General features: G+C 39.8%; 1 protein-coding gene, 2 non-coding genes and 1 pseudogene across 3 annotated transcripts; all 4 read left to right on the top strand.

Annotated features, from left to right (window-relative positions):
* The first annotated feature begins 4,547 nt into the window (after positions 1–4,547).
* On the top strand, positions 4,548–6,540 carry LOC138858670 (small subunit ribosomal RNA). Its single transcript, XR_011397711.1, has one exon. It is a non-coding gene; the product is annotated as a small subunit ribosomal RNA (ribosomal RNA).
* Positions 6,541–7,166: 626 nt separating this feature from the next.
* On the top strand, positions 7,167–7,345 carry LOC138858654 (5.8S ribosomal RNA). The gene has a single exon (XR_011397695.1). It is a non-coding gene; the product is annotated as a 5.8S ribosomal RNA (ribosomal RNA).
* A 502-nt stretch (positions 7,346–7,847) lies between these two features.
* LOC138858642 (large subunit ribosomal RNA) lies at positions 7,848–10,620 on the top strand (annotated as a pseudogene).
* An 852-nt stretch (positions 10,621–11,472) lies between these two features.
* Positions 11,473–19,789, top strand: LOC138858634 (secreted protein C-like). Its single transcript, XM_070112823.1, has 3 exons — positions 11,473–11,868; positions 17,266–17,754; positions 19,775–19,789. The coding sequence occupies exons 1-3, from the start codon at positions 11,473–11,475 to the stop codon at positions 19,787–19,789; spliced, it is 900 nt and encodes a 299-aa protein (XP_069968924.1).
* The last annotated feature ends 211 nt before the right edge of the window (positions 19,790–20,000 follow it).

Here is a 20,000-nt window from a genome sequence, read left to right as displayed (position 1 = left end):
ATTAATTGTATAAAGTCTATGAAGTAATAAATTTTCATATAAGTATTAATTGTATAAAGTCTATGAAGTAATAAATTTTCATATAAGTATTAATTGTATAAAGTCTATGAAGTAAATATATAAAGTCTATGAAGTAATAAATTTTCATATAAGTATTAATTGTATAAAGTCTATGAAGTAATAAATTTTCATATAAGTACTAAATGTATAAAGTCTATGAAGTAATAAATTTTCATATAAGTAGTAAATATATAAAGTCTATGAAGTAATAAATTTTCATATAAGTATTAATTGCATAAAGTCTATGAAGTAATAAATTTTCATATAAGTACTAAATGTATAAAGTCTATGAAGTAATAAATTTTCATATAAGTAGTAAATATATAAAGTCTATGAAGTAATAAATTTTCATATAAGTATTAAATGTATAAAGTCTATGAAGTAATAAATTTTCATATAAGTATTAAATGTATAAAGTCTATGAAGTAATGAATTTTCATATAAGTATTAATTGTATAAAGTCTATGAAGTAATAAATTTTCATATAAGTATTAATTGTATAAAGTCTATGAAGTAATAAATTTTCATATAAGTATTAATTGTATAAAGTCTATGAAGTAATAAATTTTCATATAAGTATTAATTGTATAAAGTCTATGCAGTAATAAATTTTCATATAAGTAGTAAATATATAAAGTCTATGAAGTAATAAATTTTCATATAAGTATTAAATGTATAAAGTCTATGAAGTAATAAATTTTCATATAAGTATTAATTGTATAAAGTCTATGAAGTAATAAATTTTCATATAAGTATTAATTGTATAAAGTCTATGCAGTAATAAATTTTCATATAAGTAGTAAATATATAAAGTCTATGAAGTAATAAATTTTCATATAAGTATTAAATGTATAAAGTCTATGAAGTAATAAATTTTCATATAAGTATTAATTGTATAAAGTCTATGAAGTAATGAATTTTCATATAAGTATTAATTGTATAAAGTCTATGAAGTAATAAATTTTCATATAAGTATTAATTGTATAAAGTCTATGAAGTAATAAATTTTCATATAACTATTAATTGTATAAAGTCTATGAAGTAATAAATTTTCATATAAGTATTAATTGTATAAAGTCTATGAAGTAATAAATTTTCATATAAGTATTAAATGTATAAAGTCTATGAAGTAATAAATTTTCATATAAGTATTAATTGTATAAAGTCTATGAAGTAATAAATTTTCATATAAGTATTAATTGTATAAAGTCTATGAAGTAATAAATTTTCATATAAGTACTAAATGTATAAAGTCTATGAAGTAATAAATTTTCATATAAGTAGTAAATATATAAAGTCTATGAAGTAATAAATTTTCATATAAGTATTAATTGTATAAAGTCTATGAAGTAATAAATTTTCATATAAGTATTAATTGTATAAAGTCTATGAAGTAATAAATTTTCATATAAGTACTAAATGTATAAAGTCTATGAAGTAATAAATTTTCATATAAGTAGTAAATATATAAAGTCTATGAAGTAATAAATTTTCATATAAGTATTAAATGTATAAAGTCTATGAAGTAAAATATAAAGTCTATGAAGTAATAAATTTTTATATAAGTATAAAAAATATAAAGTCTATGAAGTAATGAATTTTCATATAAGTATTAAATGTATAAAGTCTATGAAGTAATAAATTTTCATATAAGTATTAATTGTATAAAGTCTATGAAGTAATAAATTTTCATATAAGTATTAATTGTATAAAGTCTATGAAGTAATAAATTTTCATATAAGTATTAATTGTATAAAGTCTATGAAGTAATAAATTTTCATATAAGTATTAATTGTATAAAGTCTATGAAGTAATAAATTTTCATATAAGTATTAATTGTATAAAGTCTATGAAGTAATAAATTTTCATATAAGTATTAATTGTATAAAGTCTATGAAGTAATAAATTTTCATATAAGTATTAATTGTATAAAGTCTATGAAGTAATAAATTTTCATATAAGTATTAATTGTATAAAGTCTATGAAGTAATAAATTTTCATATAAGTATTAATTGTATAAAGTCTATGAAGTAATAAATTTTCATATAAGTATTAATTGTATAAAGTCTATGAAGTAATAAATTTTCATATAAGTATTAATTGTATAAAGTCTATGAAGTAATAAATTTTCATATAAGTATTAATTGTATAAAGTCTATGAAGTAATGAATTTTCATATAAGTATTAAATGTATAAAGTCTATGAAGTAATAAATTTTCATATAAGTATTAATTGTATAAAGTCTATGAAGTAATAAATTTTCATATAAGTATTAATTGTATAAAGTCTATGAAGTAATAAATTTTCATATAAGTATTAATTGTATAAAGTCTATGAAGTAATAAATTTTCATATAAGTATTAATTGTATAAAGTCTATGAAGTAATAAATTTTCATATAAGTAGTAAATATATAAAGTCTATGAAGTAATAAATTTTCATATGAGTATTAAATGTATAAAGTCTATGAAGTAAAATATAAAGTCTATGAAGTAATAAATTTTTATATAAGTATAAAAAATATAAAGTCTATGAAGTAATGAATTTTCATATAAGTATTAAATGTATAAAGTCTATGAAGTAATAAATTTTCATATAAGTATTAAATGTATAAAGTCTATGAAGTAATAAATTTTCATATAAGTATTAAATATGAAGTCATACAAGTTAAAAATTTAAAAAAAAAATCGATTGTAAAAATACTTTTGATGTTATTAGTTGTATTATGACCATGACGATATTTGAAAATGATATAAATTACCCACGTATATATGAGTTTTTAAATTTTAAATAGGTTAAAAGAATTTTTCCATATATTTTCGGGTTGGTAACGTCAACATGGGAGAGAACATTTATAACAAATTTGCACAAATCTGCTCAAATTGACATATACTGAAATAGTACTTATATGAAAATTTATTGCTTCATAGACTTTATACATTTAGTACTTATATGAAAATTTTTTACTGCTAGGAAATGTATTATACTTTTATATATTTGAATTCCTTATGTTAGTTTATTAGTAAGAAATTGTTTTTAAATACTTATAAGTATGAATATTACTATACTTATATGATTTATGTATTTAGTACTTGTATGAAAATTTTCATACTTGTATGACTTTATTTACTTAGTATTTATATGGAAATATTTTTTACTTTATATGTATTTTTAAGTAAATATGAAAATGAAAGTTGATTTTGTGTGCCTTTTTATTCCTGGTTTTTATACAGTTAGTTTAAATAGAAATAGATTTTGTTTTATACAAAACTCTATATTCTGTACTAACATATTGTATATAATGAGCGTTTTTTATTCCTGGTTTTTATACAGTTAGTTTAAATAGAAATAGATTTTGTTTTATACAAAATTCTATATTCTGTACTAACATATTGTATATAATGAGCGTTTTTTATTCCTGGTTTTTATACAGTTAGTTTAAATAGAAATAGATTTTGTTTTATACAAAACTCTATATTCTGTACTAACATATTGTATATAATGAGCGTTTTTTATTCCTGGTTTTTATACAGTTAGTTTAAATAGAAATAGATTTTGTTTTATACAAAACTCTATATTCTGTACTAACATATTGTATATAATGAGCGTTTTTTATTCCTGGTTTTTATACAGTTAGTTTAAATAGAAATAGATTTTGTTTTATACAAAACTCTATATTCTGTACTAACATATTGTATATAATAGCGTTTTTTATTCCTGGTTTTTATACAGTTAGTTTAAATAGAAATAGATTTTGTTTTATACAAAACTCTATATTCTGTACTAACATATTGTATATAATGAGCGTTTTTTATTCCTGGTTTCCTACAGTTAGTTTAAATAGAAATAGATTTTGTTTTATACAAAAACATAAAAAATCTATTATTCTATACTAACATATTGTAGAAATAAATATTAAACAATATTTTAGTTTTATTTGTGAGCTATTCTAATATTTACTCATAAAATATATGTGTAAAAGGATGGTTTTTAAATAAAATAAAATATTAATGTGTTGCACCCGAAAATACTTTTTATCATATATTTATTATTGAAATAAATATAATAGAATTTGAAATTATTAATTTCAAATCAAGAAAAAAATGTATATACTCTTAAAAAAAGGTATATATATTACTATATGCATTGAAATAAAGTAAAATGTATAGAATGATATTATTTGAAAATTTTGCCAATATAAGAAGAAATATCGTTCTTACATAATAATTAAATAATAATATGTATAGAGAACGAAAATTCTTTTCACGATACCAAAACAAAAATTAAAAAAATCCATTACAAAATCACACAATAGAAATGAAATATAATGAAAAAAAATATAATAAAGAAAGAAACATAGAAAAATTGTTGTGTATATTGTAAATGTTTTTATGTTTTGTGTATTTGTGTATAATTTTCAAATAAGAAAATATCATTTTAAACTTTTATATAATATAAAAAATATTATATAAAAAAGAAATATATATTATTCTGGTTGATCCTGCCAGTAGTTATATGCTTGTCTCAAAGATTAAGCCATGCATGTCTAAGTACAAACAAATTAAAAGTGAAACCGCAAAAGGCTCATTATATCAGTTATGGTTCCATAGATCGTTAACAGTTACTTGGATAACTGTGGTAATTCTAGAGCTAATACATGCAAAATAAACACGGACCTTTTGGAACGTGTGCTTTTATTAGGCTCAAACCAAGCGATTATTCGATCGTTATATTGGTTGAACTCTAGATAACTTGCAGATCGTATGGTCTCGTACCGACGACAGATCTTTCAAATGTCTGCCCTATCAACTTTTGATGGTAGTATCTAGGACTACCATGGTTGCAACGGGTAACGGGGAATCAGGGTTCGATTCCGGAGAGGGAGCCTGAGAAACGGCTACCACATCTAAGGAAGGCAGCAGGCGCGTAAATTACCCACTCCCAGTTCGGGGAGGTAGTGACGAAAAATAACAATACAGGACTCATATCCGAGGCCCTGTAATTGGAATGAGTACACTTTAAATCCTTTAACAAGGACCTATTGGAGGGCAAGTCTGGTGCCAGCAGCCGCGGTAATTCCAGCTCCAATAGCGTATATTAAAGTTGTTGCGGTTAAAACGTTCGTAGTTGAATTTGTGCTTCATACAAGGGGTAGTACAACTATAATTGTGGTATGTACATTACCTTATGTATGTAAGCGTATTACCGGTGGAGTTCTTATATATAATTAATACAATGTATTTTTTATATATTCCTCCTATTTAAACCTGCTTCAGTGCTCTTCATCGAGTGTTGTTGTGGGCCGGTACAATTACTTTGAACAAATTAGAGTGCTTAAAGCAGGCTCCAAATGCCTGAATATTTTGTGCATGGAATAATGAAATAAGACCTCTGTTCTACTTTCATTGGTTTTTAGATCAAGAGGTAATGATTAATAGAAGCAGTTTGGGGGCATTAGTATTACGACGCGAGAGGTGAAATTCTTGGACCGTCGTAAGACTAACTTAAGCGAAAGCATTTGCCAAAGATGTTTTCATTAATCAAGAACGAAAGTTAGAGGTTCGAAGGCGATCAGATACCGCCCTAGTTCTAACCATAAACGATGCCAGCTAGCAATTGGGTGTAGCTACTACTATGGCTCTCTCAGTCGCTTCCCGGGAAACCAAAGCTTTTGGGCTCCGGGGGAAGTATGGTTGCAAAGCTGAAACTTAAAGGAATTGACGGAAGGGCACCACCAGGAGTGGAGCCTGCGGCTTAATTTGACTCAACACGGGAAAACTTACCAGGTCCGAACATAAGCGTGTAAGACAGATTGATAGCTCTTTCTCGAATCTATGGGTGGTGGTGCATGGCCGTTCTTAGTTCGTGGAGTGATTTGTCTGGTTAATTCCGATAACGAACGAGACTCAAATATATTAAATAGATGCTTTCAGGATTATGGTGTTGAAGCTTATATAGCCTTCATTCATGCGTTCATCTTGAATGTACAAGTGTTTGAATGTGTTTATATAAGTGGAGTCGTACCTGTTGGTTTGTCCCATTATAAGGACACTAGCTTCTTAAATGGACAAATTGCGTCTAGCAGTAACGAGATTGAGCAATAACAGGTCTGTGATGCCCTTAGATGTCCTGGGCTGCACGCGCGCTACAATGAAAGTATCAACGTGTATTTCCTAGACCGAGAGGTCCGGGTAAACCGCTGAACCACTTTCATGCTTGGGATTGTGAACTGAAACTGTTCACATGAACTTGGAATTCCCAGTAAGTGTGAGTCATTAACTCGCATTGATTACGTCCCTGCCCTTTGTACACACCGCCCGTCGCTACTACCGATTGAATTATTTAGTGAGGTCTCCGGACGTGATCACTGTGACGCCTTGTGTTTCACGGTTGTTTCGCAAAAGTTGACCGAACTTGATTATTTAGAGGAAGTAAAAGTCGTAACAAGGTTTCCGTAGGTGAACCTGCGGAAGGATCATTATTGTGTTCCTATCCGAAAAGAAAAAAAAAATAATTATATAAAAACAAAATAAAAAAAAAGAATAAAAAAGAAAAAAAAGTTTTCTTTTTGTTCTTTTCATTCAAAATGTTTTGAATTATACAATGTTTTGAATGTTTTTCTGTTTTTTTTTTTTTTTTTAACTCCTTGTAATGCATTATGACAATATATATTATATTGTGAACTTCGCATACATTGTATTTGAACGCAATAAAAAAACCTTTAAACATATAGCTGTACTTATTATTTATATAGAAAATAATATTTAATTGTGATATTTATATAAAATATTATAAATGATAAGTTAACTTGTTCACATTAACGTGTGTAATACCTTTTTTTTATGGTATTTTCTATTTGTGATTAAAAACATGTTGAAAAATTTAAAAAAAGAAAACGCACAAATAGAGAAGAAAATAATATATAAAAGGTATTACTGTTTTTGTTGACCTAAGACATGCGCAGCTGCAAATGTTTGGGTTTAAAATTACAATTTATTGAAAGATGTTTTAAACTTATGTATTAAAAATTTATTATTGATTAATTATTAATACTTTCAATAAATTAAAATTCTTTGACTTTGAATTAAAAAAATACAAAAAAATTATCACTCTAAGCGGTGGATCACTCGGCTCATGGGTCGATGAAGAACGTAGCAAACTGTGCGTCATCGTGTGAACTGCAGGACACATGAACATCGACATTTTGAACGCATATTGCGGTCCATGCTGTTATGTACTTTAATTAATTTTAAAGTGCTGCTTGGACTACATATGGTTGAGGGTTGTAAGACTATGCTAAATTAGTTGCTTATTCTTTTAGTCAATTAATAGAATTTAAGCATATGGCATATTATTGGATTGTATTTTTCAATCCATAATATTAATAGCATAAAAAGAAATATAGAAAATATATTCTTGAATACCTCATATTTGAACGAAAATTTATGATAAATGAGAATCTTAGTATTCCCATAAAAGAAAAAATTTTCAACATTATTTAAATTATATTAAATAATACATAAGAGGAATGTCTAGCATAAAATAAATTTTTATTCTAGAATTAATTCACTCTATTGTATTGAGAAAAATTTATAATAAAAAAAAATATATGATATGTGGAGGAATAATGTTGTTAATTTTATTAATTATTATATTATGAATTTTAAAAAGGGATGAAAAGATTGAATAATATTGAGTAATCAAGATATAAAAATATATTTCTTTAAAATAGCAAATAGCAAAAAAATTAAATAAAAATAAACAAATCAATCTAAAATATATTTTATACAACCTCAACTCATATGGGACTACCCCCTGAATTTAAGCATATTAATGAGGGGAGGAAAAGAAACTAACAAGGATTTTCTTAGTAGCGGCGAGCGAAAAGAAAATAGTTCAGCACTAAGTCACTTTGTCTATATGGCAAATGTGAGATGCAGTGTATGGAATATCTTAATATCTAGTATGAGAAATTAACGATTTAAGTCCTTCTTAAATGAGGCCATTTACCCATAGAGGGTGCCAGGCCCGTATAACGTTAATGATTACTAGAAAGATATTTCCAAAGAGTCGTGTTGCTTGATAGTGCAGCACTAAGTGGGTGGTAAACTCCATCTAAAACTAAATATAACCATGAGACCGATAGTAAACAAGTACCGTGAGGGAAAGTTGAAAAGAACTCTGAATAGAGAGTTAAATAGTACGTGAAACTGCTTAGAGGTTAAGCCCGATGAACCTGAATATCCATTATGAAAAATTCATCATTATAACTGTAGTATTTAATTTTAAATATTATAGTAATAGTGTGCATTTTTTTCATATAAGGACATTGTAATCTATTAACATAATAAAATATTTATCAAAAGATCATTGGTTTTTAAGTTTATTCAAATTAATTTGCTTTTAGCTTATTAACATAGAATAATTACTGATGATTTGATAAAGTGTTGATAGATTTTATTATATATAATGCTAAAATTCTTTTGAATTTTACAATAATATTATTATCATTGATTTTAATATTAATTGTATGCATTTATATGATTAACAATGCGAAAGATTCAGGATACCTTCGGGACCCGTCTTGAAACACGGACCAAGGAGTCTAACATATGTGCAAGTCATTGGGTTATATTAAACCTAATGGCGAAATTAACTTAACTGTATTAATAATGGGATTAATTTTTAATGTATTACATTATTAATTCAATCCCGGGGCGTTCCATATAGTTATGTATAATGATAATTTATTATTATTTATACCTCTAACTGGAGCGTACCTTGAGCATATATGCTGTGACCCGAAAGATGGTGAACTATACTTGATCAGGTTGAAGTCAGGGGAAACCCTGATGGAAGACCGAAACAGTTCTGACGTGCAAATCGATTGTCAGAATTGAGTATAGGGGCGAAAGACCAATCGAACCATCTAGTAGCTGGTTCCCTCCGAAGTTTCCCTCAGGATAGCTGGTGCATTTAAAAATTATGTAAAATAATCTTATCTGGTAAAGCGAATGATTAGAGGCCTTAGGGTCGAAACGACCTTAACCTATTCTCAAACTTTAAATGGGTAAGAACCTCACCTTTCTTGATATGAAGGTTGAGGTTATGATATAATGTGCCCAGTGGGCCACTTTTGGTAAGCAGAACTGGCGCTGTGGGATGAACCAAACGTAATGTTACGGTGCCTAAATTAACAACTCATGCAGATACCATGAAAGGCGTTGGTTGCTTAAAACAGCAGGACGGTGGACATGGAAGTCGTAATCCGCTAAGGAGTGTGTAACAACTCACCTGCCGAAGCAACTAGCCCTTAAAATGGATGGCGCTTAAGTTGTATACCTATACATTACCGCTAAAGTACATGATTTATAATACAATTTCGGTTGGATTATAAATTTTGAAACTTTAGTGAGTAGGAGGGTACAATGGTGTGCTTAGAAGTGTTTGGCGTAAGCCTGCATGGAGCCGCTATTGGTACAGATCTTGGTGGTAGTAGCAAATAATCGAATGAGACCTTGGAGGACTGAAGTGGAGAAGGGTTTCGTGTGAACAGTGGTTGATCACGAGTTAGTCGGTCCTAAGTTCAAGGCGAAAGCCGAAAATTTTCAAGTTTTAATGAAATGAAATGAATGAATTTTTATTCCATAGTAATTAAACACTTGAATAATTTTGAACGAAAGGGAATACGGTTCCAATTCCGTAACCTGTTGAGTATCCGTTTGTTATTAAAAATGGGCCTTGTGCTCATCCTGGCAACAGGAACGACCATAAAGAAGCCGTCGAGAGGTATCGGAAGAGTTTTCTTTTCTGTTTTATAGTCGTACTACCATGGAAGTCTTTCGAAGAGAGATATGGTAGATGGACTAGAAGAGCATGACATTTACTGTTGTGTCGATATTTTCTCCTCGGACCTTGAAAATTTATGGTGGGGTTACGCAAACTTCTCAACAGGCCGTACCAATATCCGCAGCTGGTCTCCAAGGTGAAGAGTCTCTAGTCGATAGAATAATGTAGGTAAGGGAAGTCGGCAAATTAGATCCGTAACTTCGGGATAAGGATTGGCTCTGAAGATTGAGATAGTCGGGCTTGATTGGGAAGCAATACCATGGTTTATGTACTCGTTCTGGGTAAATAGAGAATTTCGATTCTTGTTCCCCGGATAGTAGTTACGTAGCCAATTGTGGAACTTTCTTGCTAAAATTTCTAAAGGATTTATTATTGTATAGATACTTTTTAAATTATAACGATTATCAATTAACAATCAATTCAGAACTGGCACGGACTTGGGGAATCCGACTGTCTAATTAAAACAAAGCATTGTGATGGCCCTAACGGGTGTTGACACAATGTGATTTCTGCCCAGTGCTCTGAATGTCAAAGTGAAGAAATTCAAGTAAGCGCGGGTAAACGGCGGGAGTAACTATGACTCTCTTAAGGTAGCCAAATGCCTCGTCATCTAATTAGTGACGCGCATGAATGGATTAACGAGATTCCCTCTGTCCCTATCTACCCATTCGTTGTTTGGATTCCGACGCGAATAGACGTGCGTGCGCATCGTTGTGATTAGTAATTTTCGGTGATTTTTCGGTATTTTCTTTTGAGCGATATTTGTTTACGCGTTAGCATAAGCACCGTTGCTTGTCGAGTGTGTGAAATTGTTGCTACAATTTCTTGCGGAATTTCGCTTTGTGCGAGTATTCGCGTTTTGTTGTTAGTGCTCGGGTACGTGACCGCGAGTGTGTTTTTTCGTGCAAGGGCACAATTGGCGCGTTTTTTGGGCATTTTTCGGTGGAATAGCGGTAAGTACATATTTTTTAATATTGTGTACAGTACCTTAGGTGCTACCGCAACGTGGTCGTTCACGTTGTTGTTGGTGGGGGACTTTTTGCATAGCCCCAGTTTAGTGCCGTATTGTTGGTATTCTTTGCCGGCAGAGTCGCCTATTTGGAGTGTTGTGTTGGGCATCTGGTGTTCAGTTGGCCAGTTTCAGCAGGTTTCGAGCAGGATTGCTCAAAAGGTACCAGCGTCTGTCCAGTGTCGAAGTGAGTGTACCGTGTGCAGACAAACGGTCGTAGCAGTGTGCGTTTAACCCACGGATCGGTTCGGTCCAGCGCCACATCGGTCGACTCGCGGCCGTTACGGGGACATTGATCCGTCCGGCGGTCAATTTGAGTGACCTCTGTCCAGGCCTTTTGGCTGGAGTTGTGGGCTGTACCCTAGCGAGAACGCATTAATCGTCCGCTTGGGTCGTCGCTGCTATAGAGCGGGTCTGCGCTAGAGATACTTTCTCCAGCGCGTTCAGTTGCACGTACTTGGCGAGCGGCTGTTTTCGGCATCTGTTGAACTAGTGCCATCTGCGTCAGTGGTAAGTTCGGCGGATCAGCCTACCAAAGGGCGTCCGAAGGCAAGAATGCCTCCACCACGGAGGAGGAGGGTTAAATCCCTCGCTGGGAGTGAGGAGTCCGGTCCATCGGTGGTAACGGTGGACACTTCGGGAGACGAGGCGGTGAGGCCATCGGTGAGGTCCCCGCCACGGCGGAAGGCGCGTTTGGGGTCGCCGGCAGAAACGGGGGGTGATGAGGGCGGGAGCGGTAGTGGTAGCGGTTGCGATAACGGTGACACCGCTGAAAAAGCGGCTGTTCACCCCGCAAAGTCGGGCGAGGGCGAAGTGGGTGTTGCGCGCGTTGATACGGGCGCGAAGAAAACGGGCGCTAGCAAAACGAGCGCGAGCAATACGAGCGCGAGCAAGGGCGGCGCGAGCAACCGTGGTGCTCTTAAGGGGGGTGTTGTTGTCGGGGGTGGTGCGGTTAGCCATGTCGCGGCTATTAAGAAAATTTCGGCGGAGCTAAGCGAAGTAGTTTTTGGGGCCGAAAATTTCGCTATAGGGACCGCGAAGGGGCTGATGGAGCTTGCCTCGAAATACGAGGCACTTCTGATGACGGTAGTAACCGAGAATGCCCATCTTCGTGGTCAAGTTGACGCCCTTAGAGGAGGCTGTGGAGGACACTCCTCGCCGCCGAGCAGGTCAATGCCGGCTCCATCGGCACCGATGCCTCCGCCCCCAGCAACTGTACTGGAGGCGATTGCACCGGTGGCGCAGAAGCCTGTTGAGACCTGGTCAGTTGTGGTTAGGAGTAAGGGGCCTGCAGCTTCCTCTGAGGAAGTCATTAAAAAAGTTGTTAAGGAGGTGGGTCCTTCCCTGGGGGTAAGGATCCACGAGGTTAGGCCAATTAAGGGTGGTGGGGCGGTTATCCGCACTCCCTCTGTTTTAGAGAGGGAGAAAGTTGCGATGAACGCGAAATTCGGGGAGGTGGGGTTGGACGTGACTGTCAACCGGAAGTTGGGTCCTCGGGTTGTAGTCCAGGGGGTTCACACGGAGATCTCCCATGATGAGTTCATGGAAGAGTTACTCCGGCTGAACCTTCAGGATTTTAGCCCGGCGTCCCAGAGGTCAGATGTGAGGATGGTCAGTCGTCCCTGGAAGGTGGCCCCTGATGGTAGCACCAATGTCGTCCTTGAGGGTACGGACAAAATGATGTCCGCCCTCTTGGAGGCAGGTAGGTGCTACATCAAGTGGTTCTCCTTCCGGGTGCGACCGGATAGCCCCGTTGCTGGCTGCTTCCGGTGTATGAGTTTCGACCATAGAGTGGCTGTGTGTAGGGCCAAATCAGATGTCTGCCGGAGGTGCGGTCAGGAAGGCCACAGAGCTGCCAGTTGCGTCAATGCACTCCATTGCCGCAACTGCGCATTCAAGGGTAGACCAGCTGGGCATCTTATGATGTCCGCTGTCTGCCCGATATACTGTGGCATTGTTGAGCGCGCCCTCGCCAGACACTGATGGGGGGGATTATACAGTTAAACTGCCAGGGGGCGTATGCCGTAATGTGTGAATTGGGGGGGTGTATGGCTGAGGGGAGGTGCGGCATTGCCTTACTCCAGGAGCCCTACGCCACCAATGGTGTGGTTCGGGGTCTTCCTGGTAGTTTCAAGGTCTTCACGGACCTTGGGGCTAATGCTGCAATTGTTGTGAGTGATCCCAACTACGATTGTGTAGTTGTGGATTCCTCACAACTGGGTGTATGTGTCGCGATAGAGGGGGAGTTCGGTAGGCTGATTGTAGCTAGTTTGTACTGCAAATTTAGCGAGCCCCTAGAGCCCTACCTGGGCTACATGGATAAGCTACTACTACTTGCGAGTAGTAGCCCATTTATCCTAGGGCTGGATGCGAATGCCTCGTCTTCGATGTGGTTTAGTAAGGTATCCCGGCATTCGTCTGGATATCAAAGCCACAGTCGAGGCGAGGCATTAAGTGAATGGGTGGTGGCTAAAAACCTCCACATTGTGAATGAGCCGAGTGAATGGTACACGTTTGATGGGCCTGGGGGCGTGAGTGACATTGACGTGACGCTTATGAATCAGGCAGCAGATAGGGCGTTCGTAGCTAGATGGGAGGTTAAGGGAGGGTGGGGATTGAGTGATCATAATTTGATCCAAATTATGGTTACTCCCAAATCCCCTCCCTCGCTGTATGAGAGTCCATTGCGGCGATGGCGTACCTCTGGTATCGACTGGAACCAATATGGACGATCTGTCAGGGAAGCGGTATTGGGTATACCGCTTAGAGCGTTTGAGGATTTGGGGGTTGATGAGCAGGTTGCTCGTCTTTATGAGGTAGTGTGGGGGGTTAATGATAGGGTACTTAGAAAGTGTGAAAGTTTTATCGTTAGGAAAATTAAGTGGTGGACGCATGAGTTAACCTTGAAGAGGAGGACTGTCAGGCGATTGAGGCGAAAGTTTCAACGCGCTCGGCGGTCCAATTCTGACAGGCTGTCCCAGCTTAGGCATGAACTTAGTTGTGCTGCTAGGGAATATAAGGATATGTTGGTAAAAGTTAAAGAAGAGGAGTGGAGGAGTTTCGTGAGTGAGAATAGGGACGACCCGTGGGGTCAGGTCTATAGGATCTGCCGGGGTCGTAAGAGGGAGGACGTTACCTCTCTTCGCGTTGGTGACACTATGTTATCAACGTGGAGAGAGTGTGCGGGGGCTTTGTTAGGAGCGTTCTTTCCTAGGGCGGAGGTTCAGGTACCTCAAGCACAAGAGGTACCTGTCCCTCCATTAGACGATGGAGAGTTGGGGTACGCCTTTGGCCTGGTCAGGTCTAAACGGTCCCCAGGTTTTGATGGTTTGAACGGAGAGATGTGCAAAAGCTTGTGGAAGTTCATTCCGGAATACTTGGAGGCCATTTATAATAAGTGCGTGTGGGAGGGTTATTTTCCACGCGAGTGGAAAATTGCTAGGGTTGTACCTCTCCTGAAGTCCCCTGATAAGATCAGGAGTGATCCTCGCTCTTATCGGGGCATCAGTCTCCTTCCAGTACTTGGAAAAGTGCTGGAAAGAGTTATGGTGGAACGGCTTCAGGAGCTAACGCGGGGTATGTGGTCGGATAGACAGTATGGGTTCAGGAAAGGACGCAGTGTAGAGGATGCGTGGTTCTACGTTCAGGGTGCTGTTAGGGAGAATGTCAACAAATATGTCCTTGGCATATTTGTTGACTTCAAGGGGGCATTTGATTACCTAAGCTGGGATCGAGTGTTGCAACGGCTGGAGGAGCTTGGCTGTCCGGAAATTACTCTTTGGCGGAGTTACTTTTCGGACAGAAAAGCCTCTCTAGTCGGAATGAATGGGAGTGTGGAGATCGGAGTGGTTCGTGGCTGCCCGCAGGGATCCATCTGCGGTCCATATATTTGGAACCTCATGATGGACTCTCTGCTTGGACAGCTCGAACCCCTCTGTAAATGTTGTGCGTATGCGGACGACCTTCTCCTTCTGGTTGAAGGTCGATCGCGATTTGAGTTAGAGCGGGCGGGAGGACAATTTTTAGAAATTGTAAATAGTTGGGGTTTAGGTGTGGGGGTTGACATATCGATGGACAAAACGGTGACAATGCTGCTTAAGGGCAGATTGTCTCCGGTTCGTCCACCGATTGTCCGTGTGAATGGGGTCAGCATCAGGTATGTGACGCAAGTCAAATACCTGGGGCTGACCATGAGTGAAAGAATGTGTTTTACTCCACACTTGGCGAATTTGAAGGAGCGACTGCAGGCGGTCGTAGGCAAAGTGCGACGCATCTTGAGGAGCGATTGGGGCCTTGGACGCCGTGCTGTTCGCACCATATACCGTGGTCTATTTGTGGCTTGTGCCACTTATGGAGCCGCAATATGGTGGGAAACAGCGATGACGGTCTCTGGTCGCCGAAAACTCCTCTCGGTGCAACGTTGCATGATGCTTGCATGTTTGCCTGTATGTCGCACCGTTTCAACGGATGCGATGCAGGTTTTACTAGGTGCACCCCCTCTTGACCTGATTGTCATACAGCGTGCTGTTGCTTTCAGGTTAAGAAGGGGCTTGAGTGTGTCATTGCTGCGGAATGACTGGATTTCCGATGATGATGTGGAGAGGGAGGGGTATCTAGGGAGCAAGAGACTTCTAGATGATAGGGTTAGGAGTAGGTGGCAAGACCGTTGGGACAATAGTCCTAACGGTCGGGTGACTTATGAGTACATCCGGGATGTTAGGTTCGTTGAGGGTAACCCAGACTTCAGATTTTGTCTGAGTCTGGGTTTTTTGTTAACGGGGCATGGGCCTCTGAATGCATTTTTGCATCAGAGGCACCTTTCTGATAGGTCGGGGTGTTTATGTGGGGCGCGATGTGAAGACTGGGCTCACTTGATCGCGGAGTGCCCGATGTACTCGGACATTAGGGATCTAGGGGGTATGGGGATTAGCTGGACTGATGGACGGTTAGATGTTAGCGGTGTGATCTCCACTAGTCGGAATGCCGAACAGTTAGGGTCGTTTGCGCGTGAATTGTTTAGGCGGCGGAGGCGTTTAACTGTGAGTTAGGGTTAGCTTCTTGTGTGAAAGGTGTGTGAGTGTAATGTGCGTATGGGGTTCAACCCTTGGTTACCAGTCCAGAGCTGTATGGAGGCTCAACTGGTAGTAGCTTCGGCTACGAGGTCTGACCGGAGACTTAATTCTGGTACCACGGGGAGCAGGGGCCCTTGGAGTTCGCTCCAACCTGCTCGTGCGGACTGGCCCTTCGGGGAGTATCGTGGTGGTTGTGGTTTATACCCAAATGCGGGAAGAACTGACGTTTTGTCAGTTCAATGTGGAGTTGCATTGCAACCGGGTGCCGGACCCAAAGTACGGCAGAGGTTTTAGATAGGCCTCGAACCTTACCAAGGTGTGTAGTGTGTCCATTCCACACTACCAATCGGTACTGAAATATGCCTAGCATTTTCGGGGCGCTGATCAACGCATTGTATTGATACGCTGTGCTTTTGAGCGCCGTGAGATAAGGCCGTCGACGGCAGGTACTCACGTTAAACACACCGGACGTTGTCCCTATCTACCATTCGTTGTTTGGATTCCGACGCGAATAGACGTGCGTGCGCATCGTTGTGATTAGTGATTTTCGGTGATTTTTCGGTATTTTCTTTTGAGCGACATTTGTTTACGCGTTAGCATAAGCACCGTTGCTTGTCGAGTGTGTGAAATTGTTGCTACAATTTCTTGCGGAATTTCGCTTTGTGCGAGTATTCGCGTTTTGTTGTTAGTGCTCGGGTACGTGACCGCGAGTGTGTTTTTTCGTGCAAGGGCACAATTGGCGCGTTTTTTGGGCATTTTTCGGTGGAATAGCGGTAAGTACATATTTTTTAATATTGTGTACAGTACCTTAGGTGCTACCGCAACGTGGTCGTTCACGTTGTTGTTGGTGGGGGACTTTTTGCATAGCCCCAGTTTAGTGCCGTATTGTTGGTATTCTTTGCCGGCAGAGTCGCCTATTTGGAGTGTTGTGTTGGGCATCTGGTGTTCAGTTGGCCAGTTTCAGCAGGTTCTGAGCAGGATTGCTCAAAAGGTACCAGCGTCTGTCCAGTGCTGAAGTGAGTGTACCGTGTGCAGACAAACGGTCGTAGCAGTGTGCGTTTAACCCACGGATCGGTTCGGTCCAGCGCCACATCGGTCGACTCGCGGCCGTTACGGGGACATTGATCCGTCCGGCGGTCAATTTGAGTGACCTCTGTCCAGGCCTTTTGGCTGGAGTTGTGGGCTGTACCCTAGCGAGAACGCATTAATCGTCCGCTTGGGTCGTCGCTGCTATAGAGCGGGTCTGCGCTAGAGATACTTTCTCCAGCGCGTTCAGTTGCACGTACTTGGCGAGCGGCTGTTTTCGGCATCTGTTGAACTAGTGCCATCTGCGTCAGTGGTAAGTTCGGCGGATCAGCCTACCAAAGGGCGTCCGAAGGCAAGAATGCCTCCACCACGGAGGAGGAGGGTTAAATCCCTCGCTGGGAGTGAGGAGTCCGGTCCATCGGTGGTAACGGTGGACACATCGGGAGACGAGGCGGTGAGGCCATCGGTGAGGTCCCCGCCACGGCGGAAGGCGCGTTTGGGGTCGCCGGCAGAAACGGGGGGTGATGAGGGCGGGAGCGGTAGTGGTAGCGGTTGCGATAACGGTGACACCGCTGAAAAAGCGGCTGTTCACCCCGCAAAGTCGGGCGAGGGCGAAGTGGGTGTTGCGAGCGTTGATACGTGTGCGAAGAAAACGGGCGCTAGCAAAACAAGCGCGAGCAAGGGCGGCGCGAGCAACCGTGGTGGTCTTAAGGGGGGTGTTGTTGTCGGGGGTGGTGCGGTTAGCCATGTCGCGGCTATTAAGAAAATTTCGGCGGAGCTCAGCGAAGTAGTTTTTGGGGCCGAAAATTTCGCTATAGGGACCGCGAAGGGGCTGATGGAGCTTGCCTCGAAATACGAGGCACTTCTGATGACGGTAGTAACCGAGAATGCCCATCTTCGTGGTCAAGTTGACGCCCTTAGAGGAGGCTGTGGAGGACACTCCTCGCCACCGAGCAGGTCAATGCCGGCTCCATCGGCACCGATGCCTCCGCCCCCAGCACCTGTACTGGAGGCGATTGCACCGGTGGCGCAGAGGCCTGTTGAGACCTGGTCCGTTGTGGTTAGGAGTAAGGGGCCTGCAGCTTCCTCTGAGGAAGTGATTAAAAAAGTAGTTAAGGAGGTGGGTCCTTCCCTGGGGGTAAGGATCCACGAGGTTAGGCCAATTAAGGGTGGTGGGGCGGTTATCCGCACTCCCTCTGTTTTAGAGAGGGAGAAAGTTGCGATGAACGCGAAATTCGGGGAGGTGGGGTTGGACGTGACTGTCAACCGGAAGTTGGGTCCTCGGGTTGTAGTCCAGGGGGTTCACACGGAGATCTCCCATGATGAGTTCATGGAAGAGTTACTCCGGCTGAACCTTCAGGATTTCAGCCCGGCGTCCCAGAGGTCAGATGTGAGGATGGTCAGTCGTCCCTGGAAGGTGGCCCCTGATGGTAGCACCAATGTCGTCCTTGAGGGTACGGACAAAATGATGTCCGCCCTCTTGGAGGCTGGTAGGTGCTACATAAAGTGGTTCTCCTTCCGGGTGCGACCGGATAGCCCCGTTGCTGGCTGCTTCCGGTGTATGAGTTTCGACCATAGGGTGGCTGTGTGTAGGGCCAAATCAGATGTCTGCCGGAGGTGCGGTCAGGAAGGCCACAGAGCTGCCAGTTGCGTCAATGCACTCCATTGCCGCAACTGCGCATTCAAGGGTAGACCAGCTGGGCATCTTATGATGTCCGCTGTCTGCCCGATATACTGTGGCATTGTTGAGCGCGCCCTCGCCAGACACTGATGGGGGGGATTATACAGTTAAACTGCCAGGGGGCGTATGCCGTAATGTGTGAATTGGGGGGGTGTATGGCTGAGGGGAGGTGCGGCATTGCCTTACTCCAGGAGCCCTACGCCACCAATGGTGTGGTTCGGGGTCTTCCTGGTAGTTTCAAGGTCTTCACGGACCTTGGGGCTAATGCTGCAATTGTTGTGAGTGATCCCAACTACGATTGTGTAGTTGTGGATTCCTCACAACTGGGTGTATGTGTCGCGATAGAGGGGGAGTTCGGTAGGCTGATTGTAGCTAGTTTGTACTGCAAATTTAGCGAGCCCCTAGAGCCCTACCTGGGCTACATGGATAAGCTACTACTACTTGCGAGTAGTAGCCCATTTATCCTAGGGCTGGATGCGAATGCCTCGTCTTCGATGTGGTTTAGTAAGGTATCCCGGCATTCGTCTGGATATCAAAGCCACAGTCGAGGCGAGGCATTAAGTGAATGGGTGGTGGCTAAAAACCTCCACATTGTGAATGAGCCGAGTGAATGGTACACGTTTGATGGGCCTGGGGGCGTGAGTGACATTGACGTGACGCTTATGAATCAGGCAGCAGATAGGGCGTTCGTAGCTAGATGGGAGGTTAAGGGAGGGTGGGGATTGAGTGATCATAATTTGATCCAAATTATGGTTACTCCCAAATCCCCTCCCTCGCTGTATGAGAGTCCATTGCGGCGATGGCGTACCTCTGGTATCGACTGGAACCAATATGGACGATCTGTCAGGGAAGCGGTATTGGGTATACCGCTTAGAGCGTTTGAGGATTTGGGGGTTGATGAACAGGTTGCTCGTCTTTATGAGGAAGTGTGGGGGGTTAATGATAGGGTACTTAGAAAGTGTGAAAGTTTTATCGTTAGGAAAATTAAGTGGTGGACGCGTGAGTTAACCTTGAAGAGGAGGACTGTCAGGCGATTGAGGCGAAAGTTTCAACGCGCTCGACGGTCCGATTCTGACAGGCTGTCCCAGCTTAGGCATGAATTTAGTTGTGCGATTAGGGAATACAAGGATATGTTGATTAAAATTAAAGAGCAGGAGTGGAGGAATTTTGTAGGGGAGAATAGGGACGACCCGTGGGGTCAGGTCTATAGGATCTGCCGGGGTCGTAAGAGGGAGGATATCACCTCTCTTCGCGTTGGTGACACTATGTTATCAACGTGGAGAGAGTGTGCGGGGGCTTTGTTA

Source organism: Bactrocera oleae, unplaced genomic scaffold (genome assembly GCF_042242935.1).
Source record: "Bactrocera oleae isolate idBacOlea1 unplaced genomic scaffold, idBacOlea1 ctg00000011.1, whole genome shotgun sequence".
Lineage (NCBI taxonomy): Eukaryota > Metazoa > Arthropoda > Insecta > Diptera > Tephritidae > Bactrocera > Bactrocera oleae.
The sequence above is the reverse complement of the archived record's forward strand: the minus strand, read 5'-3'. Positions and strand labels throughout refer to the sequence as shown.